The sequence below is a fragment of the Panthera uncia genome, chromosome D2, assembly GCF_023721935.1.
Source record: "Panthera uncia isolate 11264 chromosome D2, Puncia_PCG_1.0, whole genome shotgun sequence".
Taxonomy (NCBI): Eukaryota; Metazoa; Chordata; class Mammalia; order Carnivora; family Felidae; genus Panthera; species Panthera uncia.
Genome location: NC_064818.1, coordinates 70,976,119 through 71,003,012, shown reverse-complemented (window position 1 = coordinate 71,003,012; position 26,894 = coordinate 70,976,119). Strand labels below are relative to the sequence as shown.

The following is a 26,894-nucleotide window of genomic DNA, read 5'->3' as shown; positions in this document are numbered from 1 at the left end:
TTTTTTTTTTTCCCAACGTTTTTTATTTTTGGGACAGAGAGAGACAGAGCATGAACGGGGGAGGAGCAGAGAGAGAGGGAGACACAGAATCGGAAACAGGCTCCAGGCTCCGAGCCATCAGCCCAGAGCCCAACATGGGGCTCGAACTCACGGACCGCGAGATCGTGACCTGGCTGAAGTCGGACGCTTAACCGACTGAGCCACCCAGGCGCCCCTTTTTTTTTTTTTTTTTTAATGCTTCATGGGCCATCTGGTCCCTGTTGCAAATAATTCTGCAGTTTTAGCAGGAAAGCAGCTTTAGATAATATGTAAATGAACAAGTGTGGCTGTGTTCCCATAAAACTTTATTTATAGACACTGAAATTTTAATTTCATATCATTTTCATTTATCACGAAATAGTAGTCTTCTTTTGAGTTTTGTGAAAAATTATTTAAAAACGTGAAAACTATTCTTAGCTGGAGGGCCATACATACACAGGCGGCCTGCGGACCCTCATTTGCTGACCCCTGCCCTCAACAACACTTTAACCCAAGGGTATGATGCTATGATGCTAGCCAGGATCTAATCATAAGTGATGCGTTTTGTAAGTAATTTGGGTCATGCAGGTGCCCTCTTTTATTTATTTATTTTTTTTGTGCGCACGCGTGCGCGAGAGAGAGAAAGCAAGGGAAGGGCAGAGAGAATCTTAAGCAGGCTCCAGGCTCAGCGAGGGGCTTGATCTCACAACCTTGAGATCATGACCTGAGCCGAAATCAACGGTCGGATGCTTACCTGACTGAGCCACCCAGGCACTGAAGCAGGTGCCCTCTTAAGAGAGACCTCTTTGGGAAACAGAAACTCCATGCATCCAGAACACAGAACATAGTCCAAACCCACCTCCAAAAGGGAGCAGGACAGGGTGATGTGGAGCTCAGATCAGCTGGAAGAAAGCCTGCAACTGGTCAAAAGATAGAGACAAAGGCCTGCCAGAGGCTTTTCATACCCTGCATTACAGTTAAAATCTAATTTAGATGAAAATAGATGCACAGAAATTAAATGTGCGTGTGAGGTTTTCGTCGCTAACTTGTGTGCCCTGTAATGATAGCTTCACCAAATTTACTCCTGTGGCTGGAAAATAAAGATGTTTTTTGAAATTTGATTTTGTGGTTTCACAAATTGTTTTAGCTCTGTAAATAGTTCAGACCCCATTTCTGATCTGCCTGAAACAAAAATAGAACATTAAAGTGTTTAAGATTCAATCAAAGGTTTGCTGTGAGCGGCACAATATTAAAATAACAGAAAAATCAATTTTTATTTTGAACATGATTTGTCTCAAATAGCGTCCTAATAGATAAGGCTGATTATATGGTAGTGAATGTAATTTATATATACCGAGCTCTATGCTTTTGTCAGAGTCATCATTAAGAAATTTGACACATAAGCCAAAGAACAATAAATGTCAGCTGAAATATATACCAGTTGGATATAAATGGGATGCTGAAATGCATGATGCTGGCACCTGCTGTACTTACAAGTAATAATATGCAGTCTAAAGCAGCTTGCGTTTTCAAACAAGAACTCTTTTTATGTTGTCATTTAAAATATCTCGTATTTCTGAAGGTCAGGAATAAATGGCACTATTAGCATTAAAAGCTAGTAAAAGAAAAAGTCATCTGTTGTTCATTTAACATAACATTTTACGAAACAGCTTTGTAAAGTGCTCATTATTTTTCCCTTATGGAAGCTGAGGAGACAAGAGGAAGACACCTGGTTCTTAATGGAAGGCTTTGTATCACACCTCGGTTACCATTTTTTAAAAAATGTTTATTATTTATTTTTGAGAGAGAGAGAGACAGAGTGAGAGCGGGGGAGTGGCAGAGAGAGAGAGAGGGAGACACAGAATCTGAAGCAGCTCCAGGCTCCGAGCTGTCAGCACAGAGCCCGACGCGGGGCTCGAACTCACGGACCGCGCGATCATGACCTGAGCTCAAGTCGGACGCTTAACCAACTAACTGCCCAGGTGCCCCTCTGTTACCATTAAATCCTGATTCAGTGACATCTTTGCGGGAATTATGTGGTTTGTGCCTGGGCAGGTAAATGCTAAGAAATAAAGCTGTCTTTACAACCGTGGTCTGCTGGCTCTGCCCAGGTCCTGGGTTTTGTCCTCATCTGTAGTGCTATGTGCCGTAAGCGTGACAGCATAACACTGGGGACAAGTGGCAAGACTGTCAGAGCCTGAAGATGGAGGGTTTTGATGTGACAGGTGCAGGCTCCCAACATAGAGGAGGGAGCCTCTTGTTGTGTCTCTTGGGGATAGTGACAGATGAACCAGGATCTGAACACAAATACAGACGAGGGACTGGGGTCACAGAAACTACTCAGTCAGCATTCACCAGCAGCCCCTCCTACCAGCCACATGTTCTGAACTCCAAAATATTGTAAACTTCTGATTTTGTATTTTTTTCTTTTAAAATTGGATCCAAAATGAAAACTACAAAAAAAAAAAAAAATAGCATGGACAAACACACCACTATAACCACCATGTGGAATTAGCAAAGATGAACTTTTTGTCATGTTTGCTTGATGTCCTATTGTAACGAAAGATAAATGACATTACTGATAAGGAAGGATTCTAATTTGTTCACGTTTTGATATTTTGTACCACATGTACAGTGGGCTGCAGTGTTTTGTGAATAAAAATGTACATAAGGGATGCCTGGGTGGCTTAGTCGGTTAAGCTCAGGTCTGACTTAGGCTCAGGTTGTGACCTCACGGTTTGTGGGTTCGAGCCCCACGTCAGGCTGTGTGCTGACAGCTCAGATCCGGGAGCCTCCTTCAGATTCTGTGTCTCTCTCTGTCTGCCCCTCCCCTGATTGTGCTCTGTTTCTCCCTCTCTCAAAAATAAATTTAAAAAATTTAAATTAAAAAAAAATGTATGTCAATGGTAATTTCTGTATCTAAATGGTATCTTACTAACCCTTGTTTTTGCCCTCAAGAGGACATTTGGGGGATCTATCCATGTGGACATAAATGGACCCTTCATTACTTTTTGTTGCTAACGTTGTATTTTGGACATTCTGACGGTTGTAAATGTCATGTTGTTAATTTCACTTATATGCCACTCCTTTCTGGCGAAGGTAACTCTCAAACATTTATTATTCAGACCCCTCTTTGTGCATTGTCTGCTCACGTCCCTTTGTCCACTTTTCTATCGGACTGTGCTTTCCATTATGTTTGCTGGATACTAATTCTCTGTTGTGCCCACTTCAAATACTTTCCCTGAGGCTACACTTGTCTTTAATCTTGGTCATGGTGACTCTTAAAGAATAACTCGGGCCTGCCTGCTTTTCCTGCTTCATTTATTGGCTGTTTATCATGTGTCAGGTATTGCACTAAGTCCTTTGCATCTTTTATCGTTTTTTTTTAACGTTTTAAAAAAAAAATTATTTATTTGAGGGAGACAAAGAGAATGCGAGCAGGGGAGGGGCAGAGAGAGAGAGTGAGAAAGAGAGAGAAAGAGAGAAAGAGAAAGAAAGAGAGAGTCCTAAGCAGGCTCCCCATGGTGAGTGCACAGAACCCAACACGGGGATCTCATGAAACTGTGAGATCATGACCTGAGCCGAAGTTGGACACTTAACTGAGCCACCTAGGTGCCCTGCATGTTTTTTTCTTGTCAGAGCCACCCTGTGAGGGAGGATTACTGTCATTCCCGGGAAGGCGTTGAGGTTGGAGATGTGACGTAACCAGCCCAGGTAATTCAGGCAGAAAGGATGCTGAGATTCAAAGCCAGCTCTGCCCTCCTGGAGAACCAAATCTCACAGGGTGAGAAGAGGTAAAAGATTAGCGAGTGTCCTTACAAACTCTTAGAAGGAAACATACGTAGTTCTCAACCCTGGCAGGGAACTTTAACAACACTGGTGCTGGGCTCCAACCCAGAAATTCTGACTGGGCCAGGGTGTGGTTGGGACATGGAATTTTCTTTTAAAGCTACCCAATTTAGAGGCACCTGAGTGGCTCAGTCGGTTGGATGTCAGGCTCTTGATTTCAGCTCAGGTCATGCATGATTCATGGGATCGAGACCCCCACGTCGGGCTTGTGCTGACAGAACGGAGCCTGCTTGAGATTCTCTCTCCTTCCCTCTTTGCCTCTCCCCCACGCATGCACATGTTCTCTCTCTCTCCCTCTCTCTCCCTCAAAATAAATTAACTTAAAAAAATAAATAAAGCTACCCAGTTGATTCTGATGTGTGGCCAGGGCTGAGAACCTCTGTTCTATCATTTGTAGCTTTACTGAGATCTGGGGAGTCTCGTAGGTCTCAGATATGGACCGATTTCACTGCACCAGGCCCAGATTTTAAATGCTCTATTGGGTTTCAAGAAAATAATATAGAAAATACAAAGAGAACAAGGCTAATAAAAGAAAAACCCCAGGGTGTTGAGCTCAAGCACTTCTGCTCTGCTACAAATCCCGGGCATCCCTGTGAAGGGGCACGGGAGCTCCTAGGCTCTTGTTCTCGGAATCTCGGGATGAATCACCTGAAATGCTCTGTCACGATGCCCTTCCCAGAATTGCTAAATGAAGCTGTTTCTGGATTCTAAGAATTGAACAGGAAATACCCCAACTCTGGCCCAGCTGGTGCACCCCATAGCACCGCATCCTATGCCTCAAAAGTAACATCCACTATGTGTCACCGGCGTTCCGCTCACTGGGGTCCCAGGAACAAGTGGGCAGGCTGGCGGCGGGGGGGGGGGGGGGGGGGGGGGGGGGGGGGGGTGTGGGAGGCCATGTGTGGGCAGAAGGCCAGGCTGGAAGGGCCGCACTCCACAAAGGCCCCCAGTGCTGTGCCTGGGGTGGCATTGAGTCCCCCAAGATCTAGGCACAGGCTCTGCCTGCTCAATGGGCAGCCCCTTGGATTACGGCACCTGCAGAACCTTCCGTGTAGGAGCTGCGTCCCGGCTGGCTGGGTGCCAGCCCTGTGAGGAGACGCCCAGGCCCTTCAGCTGACTTACCCTTTCCTCCCAGGGAGAAAGATAACTTGGGGGAAATATTTGCATTTCACAGAATATTCCAGTTTTCTTCATTTTAAAGTGCTCTTTAAAGTAAAAATGATACAGGGTCGCCTGGGTGGCTCAGTCAGTTAAGCGTCTGCCTTTGGCTCAGGTCAAGATCCTGTGGTCCATGAGTTCAAGCCCCACATCAGGCTCTGGGCTGACAGCTCAGAGCCCGGAGCCTGCTTCACATTCTGTGTCTCCCTCTCTCTCTGCCCCTTCCCTGCTCATGCTCTGTCTCTCTCTGTCTCAAAAATAAATAAACATTAAAAAAAAATTTTTTTTAAGTCATTAAATTATATACTTCTCAAGGGTGAATTGTACGGTATGGGAATGATATCTCAATAAAGATATTTAAAAAAATGATCGTGAAGGGTTGTCACTCCTGAGGGGTGAAGCCTGGTCAGGTTGGGACAGCCACCCAGCCATGAGATGCAGGGCACTTCCTGGGTCCTCTGGCCCTTGAGGTGTCTCTGGCTAACGGAGAATGGTTGACCACACCAGCCTTCCCTCGGCTCACCTTCAGAATGTAGCTCTTCGACAAGGGATCCCTTGTGGGAGGTGGTGACTTCGGTACTTGCAATATACAGTGTGTGGGCTGTAGCGTACCTGACAACAGTAACTCCACCCACCCCCCACCTCACCACGGTGAAATCCAGACAGTTCCACCATGCATTGTAACACCTGGCCTGACAGATCCTCAGTGCCACGTCTGGCTGTGTGAGCCGGACGGGACCCGCTGTCAAAAGACCTGGGTCTAAGTCTGTGCCGTGCTTGATGGTCTTGCCCTGCTCTGGAGCATAGAAAACACTGGCACAGCCACGGTGACATCTGGTCCTTCCAACAACACGTGGAGGAATCTAGAATACTAAGGTTTTTATGGCTAGCACAGTTAAGTGGTGTAGCTGAGTAAGGGCTTGGTGTGTGTTTTTGGAAACATTTTGTGGTCCGGCATTCTTCCCTCCAGCTTCCCTATATGGTCTCAAACGAGTTCTGTGAATCTCTGTATCTACTCTCCTCATCTCCAAATGAGAGCAGTTGAGAGGTGGTATCTAAGCTTCCTTCAGACTCTAACATCCTACTATTTTATGATGCTCTTCTTTGAAGATGGCTTTCTTTCATTCTGTATTTAAATGTTTTTTAGGGGCCCCTGGGTGGCTCAGTCGGTAGAGCATCCGACTTTGGCTCGAGTCATGATCTCACGGTTTGTGAGTTTGAGCCCCGTGTCGGGCTCTGTGCTGACAGCTCAGAGCCTGGAGCCTGTTCAGATTCTCTGTCTCTGTCTTGCTCTCTCTCTCTCTCTCTCTCTCTCTCAAAAATAAATAAACATAAAATTTTTTTAAAATATTTTTAAGTTTATTTATTTTGAGAGTGAGCATGAGTGGGGGAGGGGCAGAGAGAGAGGGAGAGAGAGAATCTAAATTAGGCTCTGTGTGGACTGTCCGTGTGGAGCCCAATGCATGGCTCGATTGTGAGATCATGACCCGAGCTGAAATCAAGAGTACATCGCTTAACCGACTGAGCTACTCAGGCGCCCCTTTCCATATTTTAAACACAGTTAGGTCCTCTCCCAGCACCCCATACCAAATAAGATTCTGTTCCCTTGAATAAGGAGAGATTGCTACTGTGATCTAGATCCTAACCCACTCCCTATCCTTTTCATGCCACAGTCTCCAAGCAAACCAATTCACGTTGTGAACAGCACCCCAACTGGAATTAACTTAGTGATTTCTTACAAGTTCTGCCCAGGCGTTTTTCTCATTGTTTGAGATAAAACAGTTTCATATTGGCCTGTTTCTCAAATCTATGCCTTATAACTAGCTGATGCCTTGCTCCTGCCAAGTTGAATTTGGCCTGAGGAAAATGATATTTGATTTTTCAAAGTGAATCAGATGGATAGATGGGGGAGTTGAGATGAATAGTTGGGTAGATAATGGATGGATGGCTGGATGGCTGGTCAGAAGGACAAAGAAACAGATGACTAGATAGATGGCCATTGGATAAATGGATGGGTGAATGGTTAAGCAGATGGACAGAAAGGGATGAACAGATAGGTAGATGGTTATTTAGATGGGTAGGTGGGTCACTGGATGGACGGATGGATAGATCGACAAGTAAATATAGATAATACAACGTATGTGGAATAAGAGATACGCACTCAGTCCCATTTTCACCGCTTTGCACCATGATTTGCGAAGCCCCCAGCTTGGGCCGGAACAGATTGATCACATGGTTGTTCCAGAGGAACTTAACCTTCTGGATTTTTCCAACATTGATGTCCACGTCAATGTCACGCATGTGACTTGCATGTGGTTGGAGGGATCCTCTGAAAGCACAGACATAAAATGTTGTATCAGCTGGATATACGAATACATAGGATGATGGCAATCTATCATTTCTCCAAACGATGGCTGCTATTGTTGGTTTTCTGCAAATACCTTGAATGACTTCGTGTACATCCAGCAGCTGCTAAAACACAACTGTATTTGTGACGAACACATCTTCAAAAAATACAGGACCAGAGATTTGTACCGTCTTAATTTGTCCTTAGGGGAAATCAAGTATTTGGGGAAGCATATTTACCCTATGATTACACTACAGGACTAACTAATCCGATGTCATATGTTTAAAGATGTATGTGGTTCCACAGAGGTCTTCTGTTAGGATTTCATATGGAGCAGAGAAAGGTGTCGAAGAACTTTCACTTAACATGAAAAGTGTTATGTAAAAGTTAGTACAAAAACCAGAACGTGATTTTGTAGCACAGTTACGCATTCATACAACACCTCGTTACCAAGCACCTCCTATGCCCAGCAGAAGCTAGGTGCTGAGGTTACCATAGCAACAAGAAGCTTGATATGTATGTATGTGTGGGGGGTGGAGAGGGTATGTGTTGGGAGGAGTCGCCACATAAAAGGGCCTTTGAAGAATTTGATATCCGTTAAACCTAAGTCAGAAAGCGATGACTGACATTGCAAAAGCAGTTAGCACATATCTCCTTTTAAAGAGTGAATTCCCTCTCTCTGGGCCTCACTTTTCTCATCTGTAAAATGGGATGATTGGATTAGATGCTAATATTTTCCCCCAGCAACGACACTCCAAGATTCACTGGTTCTGTATAATAGATGGCCAGATTTACAAAGTTGATACCCAATATCTTAGGAATAGTCTTTTATGAAAAGTAGGACCACTTCACTCTACTGTCGAACTTACTTGAAAATTTCATATTGTTTTGAGTTCCCGTTACTTCCATACAAAGCAATCCTGAAGTACCCGCTTGTTTTCCGTTTTCCAGCCAGTGTGACCGACACCCTATGTCTCCAACCTGTCCAAAGACATACAATCAGTTCAATGAATTCATCTTGTTGGGAAAAAAATCACCCCATGGAAGCCTTCTTGCTCCAAGCTCTGAACCTCCCCCACGATGCGAGGTAAGGGGGGAAGGTGACAGTGGTTTCTTTCATTGAAGTTGGAGTCCCAGACACTCAGATTCTAGGTGGCAGTGAGCGATGCAGGGGGAAGAAAATACTATTGTTCAGCACAATCTCCTGCCAATACAGCAAGGCACACGCCCTGATGGATGAGAGACAGCCTCTTACTGCACGTGTGTGCCCGAAGTTCACATCATTACACAGAAAGGCCATCCGGACAGGGAGATGTTTGCACCATTGGGATAAACCACCGGCTCCTCTCCTCTCGTTATTCACTATTTTCACATGCAATGAACTATTTTAATTTTTTGAAAATTTTACAAAAATCCCCAAATCTTCATCAGGACCCCATCTACCTGCCCTCCATCTCAAGTTTGTCCTTGAGGTAACCATTTTGAAGTCTATACTTAATCAAGTCCAGGGGTTCTCAATCAGGGGTGATTTTGCACCTCTGGGGACGTTAGGCAATGTCTGGAGACACTGTGAGTTGTCACACCAGGAGAGGGGGCTGCTGATGGCATCTAGCGGCCAAGGATCTGCTAAATACCTTGTAATGCATTACAGCCCCCACCCCCACACCGACAAATGATCCAGCCCAAAATGTCAGTACTGCTGAGGTAGAGAAACCCTAATCCGGAGCTTTCCCTGAGCATTTATACATACAGGGGTAAGTTTACAAAAGAATATCTAGGCTTGTTTCCCCTTCCACAAATAGGATGCACAGTTATTCTCTATTGTCCCCACCTGTCTCCACCCCCAGACAGATTTACCACCCTCTTCTGTCCTGCTCTGTGTTCTGGAAGGCCACCGCCACCAGGGATCTCTGCTACTGGCTTTCTATTGAGTTCAGCCAATAAGAGACTTGTTCAGGAGATCAGGAAGCAGGAGGAAAGGGTGGAACGATCTCTCATGCTCCCCTGCGGCCTCCTACTGTATACCAGAGGTCCGGTGGTAACTCCCTGTCTCTGTGATAGCCCGATTCCAGGACCCCACAGCCACCAGATTCTGGGCGCCTCAGCACCCCTTGTTTGTTCCTTTAACCCCGCCCACACCTCTCAGAGTGGATCCTTCAAACAAGTCTCGTCATCTGAACCACTTCGATGAGTTCTCTCTCCTGTCAGGACCCTGGCTGATTCATGTTGTATTGCATTTGTTGTATTCATACGTGTCGTTTGCCACTCGCATTTTTCACTTACTATGCTTTAGAGGATCTCTCTCTTCGGTACATAGAGCTCTCTCCTTGCTTTTATTTATTTATTTATTTATTTATTTTAAATGTTTATTTTTAATTCATTTTGAGAGAGAGAGAGAGAGAGAGAGAGAGCATGGGCAGGGGAAGAGCAGAAAGAAAGACAGAAGAATCTCAAGCGGGCTCTATGCGGTCAGCGCAGAGAACCCAACTTGGGGTTCCATCTCATGAACCATGAGACCATGACCTGAGTGGATATCAAGAGTTGGACGCTCAACCGACTGATCTACTCAGGCGCCCCTCTTTTTGCTTTTCATGGTTAAATATAGTACTTGGTTGTTTACCAGTTGGTGGGCATCTAGGTTTCTCATCACTAAACTTTTAGCATTAAATACAATGCCGCAGTGAACATCTCTGAGCACACCTTCTTATGCAAGCGTTTTCCTAAGGTACGCCTGAGACGGAGAATGACTGGGTTGAAGGAATATGCACATGAGACTTTATAGATACTGCCAAGCTGTTATCTTTCCTAAGTTTGGTGAGGATTACATGAGATGCTACATGTGGAAAGTGTTTTGTAAAGTGCTGTATAATTATTTTTTAATTTATAACTCCCTTGGAAAGCAACTGCTATTCAGCCCCCCTGTGTTATTACTTATAACAAATGAATCTTGATGATTTCACCATCTTGTACTTTTTTTTTGGTGAGAAGCTGGGCAAAATAACAACACAAACACAGCGTGTGTGTGTGTGTGTGTGTGTGCATACATGTGTGTGTGCATATGCGTGCATGATTGTGTAGGGTACTCCTATGACAGATCATCACTGGCGTGACCTCTTGACTTACAGTGATTTTGCCCCACACGATCATCTTCTGTTAATTGATTCGTGCTTTTTGCCACCAGGGTGGGTGAGCACATGACCAGCCTGTGCCAATCATTGTACTTCATTCCATTGATCAGAATTATTGGCCATGGGGGTAAACATGAGGAGAGACAATGCCATTCTACTGTCCTTCTGTTACAGCTAAGCTGGCTGGAGTTGAGTTTCTGGCCGTTGCTAGCAGGGGTCCTGACTAATTAGGCCGCTCCACCTTTCCAAATTATTTGCGAGAGTTTTAAAAGAGTAAAATGGACACTTACGCGTAAAGTTACCACTGTCTCCTGTGTTCAGGAAAAAGGTCTGTCCCACAGCTCTGGTTTTCCCCTGAAATCGGTCAGCATAGTGCCCCATTTGGGGGCATCCTTCAGGTGGACAAGGGAAACAGTTACCCTAGTGAAAAAACATAATTTGTTTGTTCGTGCTGGGCTTTGACTCACTCATTCCCTCACTCTAGCAAGCAAGTAACCCATCTTCCAATCCATCCTTGTATTTATCTACATGCACACATCCATCCCCCATCCATCCTCTCACCTACCCATCCAACCATCCATCTACCCATTCATTTCCCCTCCATCCTCTCATCTACCCACCCATTCACCTATCCATCCGCCCATTCTTCCACTCCTCCACCAACACGCACGCATCCATCTACTCATACATCCATGCATCCATCCTCTTAGTCACGCACAGAACTGGGTGACGCCCTGCTGTGCACCCAAAGAAGTACCCAGAAAACCCGGAGTAGAGTTGGGAAGACAAGTCATATCCATGAAGCGATAATGTTAAAATATGGACGGGAACGGCAAGACATCTTCCAGGAGGAGTAAATGGGACAAATAAGTTATTCAAAAGAGCAGAGGAAGAGAAGATCTGTGACCGTCTTCCTTCGAATGCGCGTTACATAACTGATCCCCGTTTGGCGTTCCCCACATGGTAGCTCATCAGTTGGGCCTGGAGGAGGTGGTTTGCTCTGTTCAGATCAGACTAACGTTTTCTGCGACAGTGTCGCCGGTCCTCGTTCTTTGCCCTCGCCACATCCATCGTCCATGGTGTGCAGAGCTATCCCGCGCTTTGGGAAGCATTAAGACAAGGGCTGGAGGGGGTGGATACTATCACCCATGCCCTGACGAGAACCAGCACAGCCAGAGCTGCATAGCAGGTCCTCACACAGTCCTTCTGACGTTAGTTCAACCCAAGACGGTTAATTTTTCAAAATTAACTTTGGCAGGAACGCATGTGAGTGTGAATATATTTTTACATTTACTTTGGAGAAGAAAGCATTTTGAAACGTCAAACTTTTGCAACCGCAGAATACTAACTGATTCAGGGAAGCAGCGCACGCCTTCACGCCGGCTTGCTGTTGCAGAATTAAGATCACCTCACAGAGCACTTGGGGACACGGTACCTCTATAATGGGGAAATCTGGCAGATTTTTTTTTTTTAAACCTTAAACAAGTAATCAAACTGTCCGTCCTCAAATAATGAGACGAAGTGCCACTAAATAAATGCCAGTGCCCCCGCTTGTGACACACTGAGGAGTCGAGAGCACTCAGTGAATCACGAAGAGATAACCAGACGAGTCGAGATTGTGGGATATTCTGCCGAACACTCAGCCTGGAATCTTCATGACGGTCAGTGTCTTGAAAGGCCAGTGAAAGATGTAGAGCTTTTCTGGATTAAAGGAGACTCAAAAATAAATAAATAAATAAATGCAATGGAAGAAAAAGAAGGGAAGAAAGGAAGGGAAGGAGAGGGGCAGGGAGGAGAAGAAAGTGAGGGAGGCAGGGAAGGGGGGAGAATGAAAGAAAGAAAAAGACAGCTCTGGAGGACATGATTTGGATATTTGGAATTCAAATATGGACCATATTTTAGAAAATATTAGTGTATCAATTTAACAATTTCTTGAATGTTGTTCTGTAGGAGAATGATCTTGTTCTCCGGAGATGGATGTTGAAGTATTTCTGAGCAGAGTCCTAATGTCTTGAATTTGCTCTTACGTAATTTAGACAAAAAACTATACGTATACATACATAGAAAGAGTTAACAATCGGTGCATGTAGGTGATGGGTGTACAGGTATGCATGTACTCTTCTTTTGACTTCTGTGTAGATTGGGAATTTTCCAGAATGAAAAGCTGGGATCTAGGGAAGACCCAGCAGGCAGGTCCCCTCCTGCCCACCCTGTCCCCGGGAGAGGAAGATTCTGTGAGGTTCAGCATTCCATTAGTCATGAGGTTACAGTTCCGCTCTGTTCCAAGACACAGGGACAAAACCTCTCCTCCCCCAGCCCCGGGGGTGACCTACCTCCTGAAAGTCATTGTAGGAGGCACATGGGTAGCCCAGGAAGCCGTCGGGGCTGGCGATGCTGCTTGAGTAATACTTATAGCTTCTTAGGTGATTGCACGCCACAAAGTCTCGGGTTCCTGAGGAAGCAAAGGCCATGGGAGCCCACAGGAGACATTTCACTTTTGAAGCCTGAACTGTTCCGACTGAGGAGAAACCCCTCCTTCCACATTTCACAGATGGGTGTCAGGGCGCCCTGGCTTTGTGAAGTTTTTATCACTGACTTTGCCATACTTAGGGGCAAGTAGGAAATCTGGGGACTTGTTTAGGAATGGTGGTTGGCCAGAGTGGCTTTCCTCTCCTCACCCCTGTGTCCATTTGCCAAGAAGGTCCTACTCAAGGGCCAGCAAGTGTTGGGGAGTGACAGGTGCTAATGAGCACATTTGTCAAATCTTCTGGGGGCCCGGGCAGGGAACATAAAGAAATGATGAGGGCTGGGGGTCCTGCAGGGGGCAGTGAGAAATGTATATGCAGAGACAGAGACAGAGACAGAGACAGAGAGAATAGCAACGGTCTTTAAAGGGATCCTACACAGCCCAGCCAGTTGTATGGTAAAGGCCCAGACTACTTGTTCCGATCTTTCATGAGAAGCCAGCATCTTGACTTTTACATGGAAACCTTTCTATGTTTAAATGATAGCAGTATATTCCCAGTTTTAAAATAGTCACTGTGGGGGCGCCTGGGTGGCTCAGTGGTGGGTTAAGTGTCCGACTTCAGCTCAGGTCATGATCTCATAGTCGGGGAGTTCGAGCCCTGCGTTGGGCCCTGGGCTGACAGCTCAGGGCCTGGAGCCTGCTTCGGATTCTGTGTCTCCCTCTCTCTCTGCCTCTCCCCTGCTCGCAGTCTGTCTCTCTCAAAAATAGACAAACATTAACAAAAATTTTAAATAGTCACTGTGAGGACCAATCACATACTGCTGTGGGTTGCATTCTGCCCGCTGGCCAGGCTGCAACTTTTGAACTCTGGACACCCTTGGCAGGCCTCTCGTGTGAAGCAAGCTTATTTGTGCCTTTGGTCCCAGGTTGAGAAATTCTTCTTTCTTACAATTCCAGGCACAAGGTAAAAGCAGTGGACAGTAAGATTGTTGGGGCCTCTGGCCACTCATACCTATTTTATTTTACTTTATTTTACTTTATTTATTAGAGAGAGAACAAGCAGTAGAGGGAGAGAGAGAGAGAGAGAGAGAGAGAGAGAATATTTTAAGCAGGCCCAACGTGGGGCTCACTCTCATGACCCTAAGATCATGACCTGAGCTGAAATCAAGAGTCAGATGCTTAACTGGTGCCCCTCACTGCATTTTATTTATCATCTTTTTCTTTCAATCAAAATCTTCTTGTTTGGAAAATCGTTTTTTCACTTCTCCAGCTCTCGGTACAAAACTTTTGATGAACAGAGACAACAGACATAGCTGGGGGTCACTTTGTGGGGGGGGGTCTGGTGGGGCTTCCCCCACCGCTCCTGGAGAAAGGCACATCTCCCCTTTGTGTCTGGGAAGCAGTGACGGGGTTAGCCCCCCAATAGCTCTGGGCTCTCCATGCCCGGGAACTTTCTGCAGAAGCTGGTTCAGTGTGGCCCACACCAACACTCATTACCAGACAACAGAACCTGTTTCAGACCTCATTGTTTCTTTCACCCCAAACTGTTGCCCCGGGATCCCATCAGAGGGGGACAAGCAGACTTAACTGTTCCTCCGCCCTGCGCCTGGGGGACTCAGGGTTCCATACAATAGACACGCTCCAGTGTTCCTGGCCTTATTCACTCGAAATTGCCTCTTTCGTTAAGCCTGGGCTCCTATTATGTGTGGCCTGCTGGTCACTTCTGGGAGCGAGCAGCCCTTAGTCACTTCTGGGAGGGGGCAGCCCTTACTGTGACTCTCCGGGAGGCTGTCCCTGGAGTTGGCCGGTGCAGAGCCGAGAGGGAGTCAAAGCACCGTTTACTGTCAGCGGATGCTGGCTGTGGCTTCAGCAATCAGGTCGAGGATTATAAAAACGCCACCGAAGGTCACTGAGCTCAGCAGAACAGACAGCGCTGGGTGCTTGCTTTCGGCTACATCCTGGTGGGTCTGGGATGCCCCTGACACAGTCCCGGGCGTCCTGGCGCCAGGAACTCCCAGCTCAGACAAACAGACACTAAAATGAAATGACCACAGACTCAGAGCCTCTACTCTCAGGAGGCCAGTAAAGCCTGGTCTCAGGGGTGGGTGACAGGAATAGCCAAAGGCCAGAACAAGGGCAGCTAACACAGATGATGCCTTAGGCCACCGAATGTTAAGGGTCCTGAGCCTGTCCTCTCAGATGAATGGAAACCCACGCAAGGCTCTTCCCCCAGGCCCTGGGCCTCACGCTACAAGCACCTGCTGCCCGAACCCTCAGAGCACGCCCCTGCTTTGTCTTCCTCCTAGCTCTTTTCTGGGCCTAGAACCTGACCACAGCACATGGCAAGGAAGCCTAAGCCCTTCAGACCTTTGCGTACACCCAGCATTCTTCAAGGAACAGGCACGGAGGCCAGAGCCCGAGCTGGGTATTAGGCAGCATGCGGGTCCCTCCAAGTCTCAGCATCCTGACAAGGGGGAGATGGTCCAGGACGGGGCAGGAGGTCCGGGCTTTGCAGCCAGAAATTGGGCATAAATCCAGGGTGGTCTTGGGTAAGCTTTATAACTTTACTGACTCAGTTTACTTGTCTGTAAAATGGGGCTAATCAGAGTAAAGACCTCATGACATGGTTGTGGAAATGCCCGGCCCAGACCACGCACCGTTTCTCCCCACCAGGAACAGCTGCTGTCTTGCTTTCCTCACTCACGTACCTTCCCATAGTCCGTTTATGTCAACGATGGTTGAAAGGGCATTTTTCTGACATCCAGGCATTTGCTTTCCTCCATTTGGATAGAAATCCAGATGGCCCACCTTTTGGCTCATTCCAAAACCTGAAATGTTGGAAGCAGAGGTGACCAGGGAGGTAAGTGGCCCCAACGTTAGGCTGTGGACACAGACAGTGTTCAATTCCTTCCAACTGCAGCCAGAACCTTGGAAAATTCTCTCCCGGGTGTAGCCATCCTGTCTGTGGCTCTCCAGAAAGTGCTCAGAGATGGGCACTTGGTAAGACAAGAAGGGAGGCGAGCACATGGGAAGAGAGATGAGAGGGAAGCTAGGCTCTGGGTGAGCGTGCTCACATGTGTGTGTGTGTGTGTGTGTGTGTGTGTGTGTCTGTCTGTCTGTCTGTCTTGGGGAGACCCTGAACAATACTGACATGCCCTGACATGTACCAGCAGATACATATCAAGACTGGTGCATTTTTAGTACTATATTCATTTAAAACTTTTGACTTCTATGTTACATTGTTCTATTGAGACCACATGACATTATATTGCCATCTTGAGAGCTCAGCCCAATGGCTAGGAGTTTGGGTTTTTGAAGCATGCAGACCTGCGATCACAGCCTGATTGTACTTCTAGACTCCGTAATGTTGGGCAATTACCTGACCGTGTCGAACCTCAGTTTCCACAGCAATGAAATTGTAAATAGTAATACTCACTTTTTAGGGTTGTTATGATTAATGAGATAATGTGTATAAAATGTTCAATGCAGTATATGGTACTCAGTAAGCGATATAGTTATCCTTGAAAACATACTTCTATTGGCACGTTTCCTAAGTGGTTATATACGAAAGTAATGAAAAAAGAACAAGGACTTGTGAAGGATTAGATAAAAGGATATATTTAATCTCTAACAAAACACACTGCAACCAAAGCTTTGACAAAAGAAGTGAAAAAAAAAAAAAACAACCTTTGCATGTTGCAGGTACAGGTCCAACGTCAATAGGAAATACATCTGTCACGCTGGATAGTGGCAGATCGGAAAGGACACAAGGTATGAAGGCTAAGTGATAGCCTTCTAGGCTGTGGAAGTATCTTTTGTTTGACCTGGGGTGGCAAGCTGAATCCACTGGCAATATACTGGCTGTTTATTCATGGCTGGCACCCATTTCGACAGCTCGTGCCCGAGACATTCCTGCAGTTAACCATTTTGAATGCCACCCCTGCGGTATGTGTATGCGGGGGCGCCTGGACTTACTCTCATCAGGGATGGTTGGTCACCAAGAGGTTCAATGAGGAACTCACCTAGGAAAGGGATCATGGGAGCAGAATCCGTGTGAATCACATCCACAAACATGGCATCCGATGGGTCCAGCCGAACCTCCTCAGGCGTGCCCTGGAAGCATGGCTCTGCTGGATCCAGTCCTGAAATGGGGGAGGTGGGCAGTGAGGCCACACTCTAGGACAAACCAAGATCTAAATCCTGTACCTACAAAATCCATGGGGATTCCTGGGCAGAGTCCCAGACCTCAGGAGCCATGATGTGGGCAATTGGGTCTGTAGCTCTTGGTCTGCTTAGGAGAGAGAAGTTGAGACAGAAAGGCTAACAGTGGGGTCACTGACCATCAAAGAACATCCAGAAGTCTCTGGTGCCCGGCTCCAAGCAGGATCTAGGTGGCCCCCTTGTTCCCTCATCGCCTTTACCCTTTTTACCCTCACTTGTTACTGTTTGGTCCCTGCTTTCCAAAACTGCAAGCTCCTGGCCTTGCCCACCTCCACCCAGGCCTGGGTCCCCCAGCCCCACACTGTCTAGTCCTCTGTGGCTGCCTACACTAGCCCCAGCCTACTGCTCACCCTCCCCCCGCCCCATTCTCCCCTGAAAAATCTGTTCTCTCCAAGACGGGGCTCAAATACCACCTCCGCTCTGAAAACTTAGCCCCTCGTTTCTCAGCACATACCATCCACATTGTGCAGGATTATTTTGTGTTCTTTAATTCTGCTCTGAATTTTACTTGCCTACTGAATCGTCTGCCTCTCGGACCAGACTGTGGGTTTCCTGAAGTGGGCTGTGCCCAGTTCATCTTTGAAGAGAGGCAGGGTGGAAGCTGCTGGGCACTCAGGACTCAGTGACCCGTCTTTAGCCCTGGTTCTGCTCAAGGGCAAATACCTGTCCTCTCTGACCTTCAGTTTCCTCATCTGGAAAGCAGGAATCACAACAACCTCTCTTACAGGGTTATTGTGAAAACCCCTTGAAATGATGTAAGAGAAAGGACTTTGCAAACTGAAAAATTCTACAGAAACACAAACTATATAATCCCCTTATTTCTTATCCGATGCCAGCAGCGTCTTGAGCAAAGGAGCCATTCGTTAAATGTTGAATGCAACTGTTTGCCAAAGTCACACACTGATTTGCTCGCACAAAATAAATAGCCGGCTATGTCTGTCTTGTGTGCATTACTTTTGCTAAATGATTCATTCATTCATTCATTCAGTATTTACTGAGCACCTCCAACATGGCAAGTTTCAGATAGCCCCTTTCATTTTTTGCCGGTGCATGGGACAGCATACATACTTGTGGAACTGCTGAATCAACGTTTAAAAAATCACTTATTATTATTATATTACTCTAGCAATAATAACCTTGAAGTCATGGGTTCAATATGCTAATTCCTTTTTCTTTTTAAAAAATATAAGTGTATTTTTATTTACAATCGGGTGTTTTCTAATACACGTGAAAACATGGTCAGTTATTTTTTGATTCAAGTCGGGGCTCCACCGACAGTCCGTTCGGGTTCGGCCAGTCGGGGCGCGCGGGGCCGTGCGTGAACGCGCTCTGGTCTCGCCCCCGCCGCCCGCACCCCGTCGGGGCCGCGCGCTGCGCACCTGTGATCCTGCCCACGCAGCCGCCGAGCCTCCTGCCCGCTTCGGCCGCCGCGTGCGCGCCCAGGCTGTGGCCGATCAGGTGCACGTCCTCGGGGCCGTAGCCCAGCTCGGTCTGCGGACGGATGCCGAGTCACGTCCCGCCGGCGGGTGGGGATGCGCGCCGGCGCCCGGCACCGGGACCGGAGGCGGGGGGGGGGGGGGGGGGGGGGGGGGCGGCAGGACCCGGGCTGGAAACTCCGGAGGAGCCACCCCCGCGCGACTCGGCCCCAGCGGTGCAACAGTGCTGACCAGCGGCCACCGCGTTAACTGCAGGCGGGGACCGGAGTTGCCGGGGGGAGGGGAGGGGGCTGCTGCTCCCACCCAGGCCCCACCGCTGGGCGCCCTCCCCTCGCCTCCTGCAGGAGATCGGCCTGTCTGGGAGAGCGTGGCCGGTGGGCCTGGCTCTGGGATTCTCCGGAATACACATTCCAAGAGGCTGTAAGAGGCCTTCCCTCCTGGGGTGATTTTGAAGACACATCTAAGCTGAGAGTCGCTGAGCGACCCAGTGTGCGCTGGGAATTCCCAGAACAGCCTGCGTGAAATAAACAGGCTTTATTTCCAGAGGGGAAACTGAGGCTCAGAGAGGTTAGTTTGCCTCGGGCCCCATAAGTAGGAGTCTTCAGGACAATCCAGGAGAGAGGAAAGCTGTAGCTTCACCTTAGAAAACGCCCTTTTTGGGCTTCCAGGCCTGCCCCCGGCCCAGGGGTCCTTAGGCTGCCTCTTAGGTCAAGGCGGTGCTAGCCTGTCCCCTCTCTGCCCGCCACCCACGGGATGTGGCCCAGGCAGGGTTTTACCGACAGCCGTTGTATTAAGAAAGCTATCTCTGCTCCCACAACCCGAATGCTGTGCACCGCTTGGGTATATTGTGTCTTTGCCCCACGTCTCGGGTCCACGCAGATGCAGTTCACCTTCTCCACTTGAAACGTTTTCTGGGGAAGACAAGGAAGAAGGAGAAACCAGTTTATTAACAGCCACCAGTCGTACACTCCAGAGATAGGAATTCACACCCGTCAAGTACCTACTTGTGCCAGAGCCTTAATATTCCTGACACTTGTCTTTTCACCACATCGCTATCAAATGGGTATACTTATCCCCACTTTAACAGATGTGGAAACTGAGGCCTGGAATGGATTAAATGACTTATAAGGTCTCATAGATACTTAGTGACACAGCCAGATCAAAAAGATCACTTACTAGATCAGGGATTAGTGAACTATTACCCCAGGGCCAAATTCACCTGCTTTTATAAATAAAGTTTTATTGGAACACAGCCACATACTTTGTTTACTTATTGTTTACCTCTGCTTCTGAGCTAAAAGAGGTGAGTTGAAACCATATGACCCAAATTGAACACAAATGCAAAAGTAATTGCTCCCTAGTTCTCCACGGGAAGTTTGTGGACCCCTACACCAGAGAGTTGAAGCCATGGGTGTGATGCTTGTATGTTCCCGACAATGCTTTGATGGGAGATCTAAGGTACTGAAGGACAAGTTTAATAAGAAAATTTAGACTGAGGTAGGATACAGCTCTCTCGGATATATGCATCTTTTATATCATGTGCTATGACCATAGTCTATTTGCCCAAGCACGGATACTGGTCCTTTGAGGGGGGAAAATAAATGTCAGAAAGGGCCACTCCATATACTTTGTTCATTTTGGGGTGCCCTGGACTGGAACTTGGTTTGAGGTGGGGAGGAGTTGGCTGGAGACTGGGGCATCATGGTGGATTGCTGTCGTAGACTCTAAGTCTAATGTTCTCTTTTGTCTTAGCAAAAGAGCGGACACAGGATTAAAAAGAGAGAAGGCTAATGGCCGGGAAAAAGACAAGAGCCACGAATAAGGGTCCTTGCCTCATATTTATTCAGATCAGAAGGCTTACAAACGTGATGGGCCTGCACAACGAGACAAAGAAACTGTGAACATTAATTTGAGGATGTGAGGGGGAAAAGGGGATTTTGAAGATATACAGTGTTTGGGGTTAGGGTCAATATAAAACAAATTGCAGGCGCCGGGCAGATGGGTAGATGGTTGTTAACAGCAGACAGGAAGCACCCTGCCTGTTTAATCTTTGCCAGCCTAGGGGATGAGACAGACAGGGGGAATAACCTCAGGGTTAACAAGGCACCTTTTCCTTTGTTAACCATCTCCGCTCTGGGCTGCTTTGCCTGAAGCGCAGTCATCCAAAGTCCAGTTCACCAATTTACCTGCCCTGGCCCTATTCTCCTCTGAAAGCGGCTTTCTGCTGTAGTACTAAACTTGGGGTGCTTTCACCCTGAATATCTAATCTTGTCATTCCTATGTATCGGGCACCTTTGCGCCGATTCTATTTCAGGCCTTTGCCTCTCTCTATATATTTTTGGGGGTTCAGCACCCCCTCCCTATATGGGGGTGCCTTTGCACTTCCCTATTCTTGGTACCTTTGCATCTCCCTATTCTTGGCACCTTTGTGCCTCACTATTCTTGGCACCTTTGTGCCTCCCTTTTCTTGGAGTGCCAATCTGGTTACCCAAAATCGGGTGCGAGCATTTTATGACTTTGTGTTTCCTTGTGCCTTGTTAACCCATTGGTGTAGACCCTGGGGATTCCTAAGCTGATCCCCCACAGATTGTGTCTACCTGACTCTTCCATCTCCAGGTCTACACAATTTCCTTCTGGGACTCCAGGGGCATGTGTGAACCACCCCAATTCCAAGAGAAGAAGAGAGCCCTTGGACAGAAGCTGGTGAAGTTGGTCTCAGTGTAGACTAAGCCCCAGAGAACCATGGCCCTGGGCACCATCTGCGGGCTAAATCTCTAGATACACAGGATTTTGGTGTTTTAAGGACAGGAGATCTGGTTTTGCTTTTCTAAGTCTGGATTCAACTTTGGGCAAGTATTGAACTTCTTTGTGCCTTAATTTGCTCATCTACAAAATGGGAACAATGACTATATCTTCCTCACAGTGTTGCTGGGAGGATTAAATGGGACAAGCACTGTGAAATGATTATACCTGCACAGTGTCAGGCTCATAGTAAATGCTCGGGAAATGGATGTTATGAATAAGAATTCATTATTAATATTCATGATAACTTTAGAGCTGTGCTGTCTAGTATTATAGCCACTAGCCACATGTGGCTATTTAAAATCCATTAAATTCCCCCCAAAATTTATTGAAATCCAATGACTTTAACATTCAGCTCTGTGGTCCTACTAGCCACATTTCAAATGCTCCATAAGCACAGGTAGCTAGTGGCTCTTGATTTGGATATTTCCATCAGCACAGAATGTTCTATTGAATAGCAAAGCTCTAGAAGGTAAAGTTAAGTGGTTTTATGTCACACAGGGATTTTCTATAAACCATCAAAGACAAATGTCAGGTAATTTGCTGTAGTCTCCACCTCTGGTACTTTCTGATTAGACTGTGGCTCTTTTCAGCCTCAAGAGGAGCTGGTTGTCTAGAAGTTGTTGAGTTGGGAGAACTTGGCAATGGATGTCCTGAGAACCCAGATTTTCCTTGGTCGTTTTAGAAAGGACAATTCTCTCCCTGAGTATTTCCTTTCCCAGTCTCAGGGATGTTGGAGCTGCAGTGTTTGAACCTAGCTGCTGGGTGCTCATCTCCTTACGGAGTGGCCAGGTGAGGAGGGTGGGCACCTACCTTGCACATGTCCAGCAGCCAGCTCTCTTCCCCCTTGTCTATGAAGCCATGGATGATGAAGCGTGTCTTGCGTTCCAGTTGGAAGTTTGAAGCCTCGACAGTGTCTAGATCAGTGGCAGTGATCAGCTGGTTTAATTACAAAAGAGGAGTTTGAATGTTGGCCTTTCCAACCCACGGAGCTGTTAGAGTCAGTTCCAATAAGACTGAGGTCATGGGTTCCACTCCCATGAGATTGGGTCAGGCTAGAACAGGCCTTCCTGACAGGGGTTGGAGGACAGAATTCAGAAAGTCCAAGTTCATGGACTTTCTGTTTTCATTAACCCCTAATTGACATCTAGCATTTCTGTTCATTATGAAGTCAGGCAACAAACTGTAGTAGTATTAACGTACTCTGTCACCAGTAGAAGTCACAGATATTTTCATGTCACATTTACAATCGTTACAGTTACCTTAAAATAATTTATCCTCATTGCTATTTTTTTTTTTACTTTTTATTTATTATTTATTCACCTTTGAGAGCCAGAGTGCAAGTAGGGGAGGAGCGGAGAGAGAGGGGGACACAGAATCTAAAGCAGGCTCCAGGTTCTGAGCTGTCAGAGCCTGATGTGGGGCTCGAACCCACAAACTGTGAGATCGTGACCAGAGCCAAAGTCAGACACTTGATTGAGCCACCCAGGCACCCCTAGACTCATTACTATTTTAAATTACAGTAGTTATTAGATGAGCTGCTAGATCTTGTTATTTAGTGAGATAATAAAGCAGCACATATTTATCGAGCATGTTCTGGTAACTGTTTTTCAATAGAGTTGGTGTCTTTTGTAATCCAATGCATTTCACTTTATGCATTTAAAACCATCATCCTGAGAAGGGGCCCTTAGGCTTCCCCGGATACGGAAGAGATCTCTGGCCTGGAAAAGATGAAAAACTCGTGGGCCAGAAATACCAGGCTTAAAGGGGGAGATTCAGCTCAAATGGAGCCTTCGGGGGGCATCTCAAGGTCCTGAGACTTAAGAACATATTTCCAAATGCCCTCAAGCCCCTTTCTACCGGACCCCATAGGCAAGATGCCTGAAGAAGGATCCCGAAATAAACACAGCACAATAGCCACGTGCAAGCAGACTCCCAGCTGGGAGCGCTGAGTCCCCTAGACTCCCACAGTGGGTGACCTCAGGGACCTATAGATAGACACCTGGCTCTTTAAACTCTGCCAGGGACTGGGGCTGTCAGCTGCTTGGATTGTCAGCAGGTTCTTCCTGATCACTGGTAATCACCTGAAGGAAGCCTGTCCTGCTTCCACCTGGCAGGCCTCCTGGGAACTAACGGGTGCTCTGAGGGTCCCCACCTTTTGTCCTTTGTGGTTAAGTATCCCTTCTTCCCCAGCGGTCTTCCAGCTCCTCAGGAAGGATTTATACTTCCCTACTTGTACCCCATTGAGGGGCCTCTCTCCCTCCACTGCCTGGTGCAGGAGGAAGACAGACTCTCCCACGGGTACACCAGGCCTGGGCTTCTCTACAAATGCTGCTCATTCCCTCCCAGGGACAAGTTGCTGATGCCAGGAAGCCCCTCAAGCCCTATGCACAAATGTTTGTGAATATGTTAGTTTCCAGACTGGGTGTCCGTAGATGTCATTAGATATGCATAGGGGGTTATGATCCTGAGAGCTGAGATGGCTCTAGGTCAAACATTGGTGCGGAAACATCATCTGGAAATTTCCAAGGCGGTGCATTTTTCCTTAGACCACCATGTGAAGGCTCCACTGTGGGCACCCAAATCCACCCACCGGGCAGTGTTTCCACGCCCACTCTTACTTGGAAGTTGTTCGGATTTTCATTTGTGTACAGAAGAAAGCGGGTGTCAATGTCCTTGGGAGCCCAGGGAAATAACTTTAAAGGCCTCTGAAGGATCCCCGTCCATGGTTTTCCATCAGAAAAGCAGCCAAGATGTCCATAACAGATCTCTTTTCCTGGGGCAGGAAGAGCAGTGAACAGTAGCAATGTCATCTCAGCTACACAAGAGGACTCTTCAGGGAGAACCCAGGCCTGGTTATGGCCAGTGTTGGTCTTTATCTTTGCCAGTCATTGTTGCCCAAACTTTTGTGGTGATGAGAATCACCGGGGAACCGGGAGTGACTACGTGTGTCACATATACACAATCCCAGACCCCTCCCTCAGAAATTCTGATTTAGAGGGTCTGGGGTGGGCTGCTGGAAACAACATGTTTAATGCTATTTAACCCTTATCATTAGGCCAGTTGGGGAATCACTGAGAATTCCCGGGAACCTTCTGCCTTAAAACTACTTCTTCCAGGAAACTCCCAGATGGCCCTTGACATGCATGCATCAAGCATCAGCTATTTCTCAAGTGTGAAGCTGTTAATGCTTCTTAATTCACCTGGACGTCTCCATTACATCCAGCACCAGCCCATGCATATGGTAGACATTTGTGGGTACTTGTCCAATTCACATGACTTCATGCTATCCTTTTACACACACCTTTGCCCCAAATTATTCTCTGCCATTTCAGATTTTCCCTATTGTTCCTTGAAAAGGTAGCTTTTTGCATCATCGTGTACACAGTAGGGGCTTAATACATGCAACTGATGACCCAGATAACCACATCAAAATCTGAGGGTCCATTCTCCAGCCCACAACACAAACACTTCCCCAAGAAATTGTCACTGAGGGTGACCTAATGAAACCCAGAGGACTGCAGTGGGTGTCCCTCTTGGGTGCCAGAGACCACACTAGCACTTTACCAGTATTATCCCATTTAAGACTCAAGACAGCTCCGTGAGTTAAGGAATTTGTATTATTACATCCGTTTTACAGATGAGGAAACCAGAGCACAGAGAGACAGAGTAAGCTGCCCAAGGTCACAGCCGGTGGTGGAGCCAGGGTTTGAACCTGCGAAGTTTAATTGGGAATAAAGCTAGGTGCTGAGGAGACAGAGACAGATCAGGTTCAAACCCTGCCCTGAGAGAGAGGAAATCTAACGGAGAAGGAGTAATTAATGATGGAGTGGAGTTCACTCTGGGAAGCCGAAACAGCCCTGGAGGAAGGGTGGCAGGAGACTAACGCTGGCCTGGCCGCAGGTGGTAAATGCACGAATGTGGGGGCCAGGTTAGGACACTGGGGCTGTTAGGGGGAGGGTGGGGAAGTGCTGGGGGGCACTGAGCTGGTGAGTGGCTTGGGGGCTCTGTTTCATGAAGGTGTTTGGCGGGGAGTAGTGTAGGCGGCTCTGAGGAGGGAGAGCCTGAGGGAGGGGTGGAAATTAAGGCAAAGGTGGGAAGATGGGAGTAGGAGGTCGTGTCTGAGCCTGGTTTGGGACAAGTGAGTTTGAGGCATGGTGGGAGGCCCTGGAACTCAGGAGGGTGGGGAACCAGAGGCTGGGCAAAGGGGAAGCTCCGAGGCCAAGAACAAAGGGGGGTGCCTGGGAGTGACTTTGGGGGGATGCCCAAGTCTGGGGCAGGAGGAGGCAGCAGATCAGCAAAGGAGATCAGAGGAGCAGCCCCACCGACCCCAGACTCTGTTGTCGGGAGCCCGGTCTCACTCCAAGGCCAGGATGGAAGGGAAGTCCCAGAGTGGGGGGCTGGGGGCAAGGGGAAGGAGTCTGGATGCAGAAGAAAACCTCAGCAGGGATGCCAGGAGACGGCTCTTGCGGGAAGCATGCTCCAGCTGGGCTTGGGGGGGCCATGCCAGGCAGTGAGGGGTTCTGCCTGATGGGAGGAAGTGAGGCAGAGAGGGAGGCCCCGAGTGCACCTGTGAGGCACACCTGTGAGGAGGTGGGGGTGATGGGCAGTAAGCAGGCTGGAGGTCCCCAGGGCTCTGGTGGCCAGGGAGGTTGTTTCTGTTTTAGGAGGCGTAGATCCTGGAATCCGTATCTGAATCTGGACAGAGGCCACAGGAGAGGGGCTGATCGGAGCTGGGGCGACAGAGACCCAGTAAGGAGAGAACGTGGGGGCCCCGGGCAAGAAGACTGGCTCATCGGGGTAGGCCTGCCAGCACAGAAGCTCTCAGGGGGACATATCCATGTAGCTTTAGTCTGCAGACATGCACTTGTCCACTCGAGGAACCGAGGGTGTGAGAGGCCAGCCGATATCGTCTCACCCTCCCCTCCTCCCTCTGCCGCACACCTCTCAGCCACTGGAGCCTTTGCAGGGAACAGGACCAAGCGGCCTGACTGCCCGGGGTCATCTGTGTCAGGCACGTGGCCACAGAGTCAACACTCCCCAAATGATGGCCATGTTGCTTGTCTTGCAATAATGATAATGCTATTATTTACAGCGATGGTAACAATGATGGCAATGTCTCCAGCAGCCTCACCCCAGAGACCAACCCAGGCACAGTCGCTTTCTCCCCAAAGGGACGGTGACAGCATCCTCACCTCTGACTGTGGCCAGCAGGAGAAGTCCGATGGTCCAAGAAGGCAGCATCTAGGTAGACAAAAACATAGACACGCAGAGACACCCCTGCGCCCAGGGATGAGGCTGGCAGTCCCAGAGCCCGGACAGGGGAGGAAGCCTGGGGCACAGCCGGGGCCCATGACTCTCACCCTGAGGCTGACGCCTCCCCGCACCCAGGGCGTTGGGCAGCAATGCTCTAAGTCCGCGTCTCAGGGTGTTCCCACCGCAGCGGCTGTCCCCCCTTCTGGGCCATG

At 47.9% G+C, this 26,894-nt stretch overlaps 1 protein-coding gene across 1 annotated transcript; it reads right to left on the bottom strand.

Annotated features, from left to right (window-relative positions):
• Positions 1-6,843: 6,843 nt before the first annotated feature.
• LOC125933446 (pancreatic lipase-related protein 2-like) lies at positions 6,844-26,670 on the bottom strand. The gene is made up of 11 exons (XM_049646518.1): positions 26,622-26,670; positions 24,048-24,202; positions 22,240-22,365; positions 19,401-19,535; positions 18,568-18,679; positions 16,990-17,109; positions 15,676-15,795; positions 12,834-12,952; positions 10,791-10,920; positions 8,242-8,353; positions 6,844-7,354 (listed from the first exon to the last, which is right to left on the bottom strand). Exons 1-11 carry the CDS (start codon positions 26,668-26,670, stop codon positions 6,907-6,909), a joined length of 1,626 nt encoding a protein of 541 aa, XP_049502475.1. The 3' UTR covers positions 6,844-6,906.
• Between the last annotated feature and the right edge of the window lie 224 nt (positions 26,671-26,894).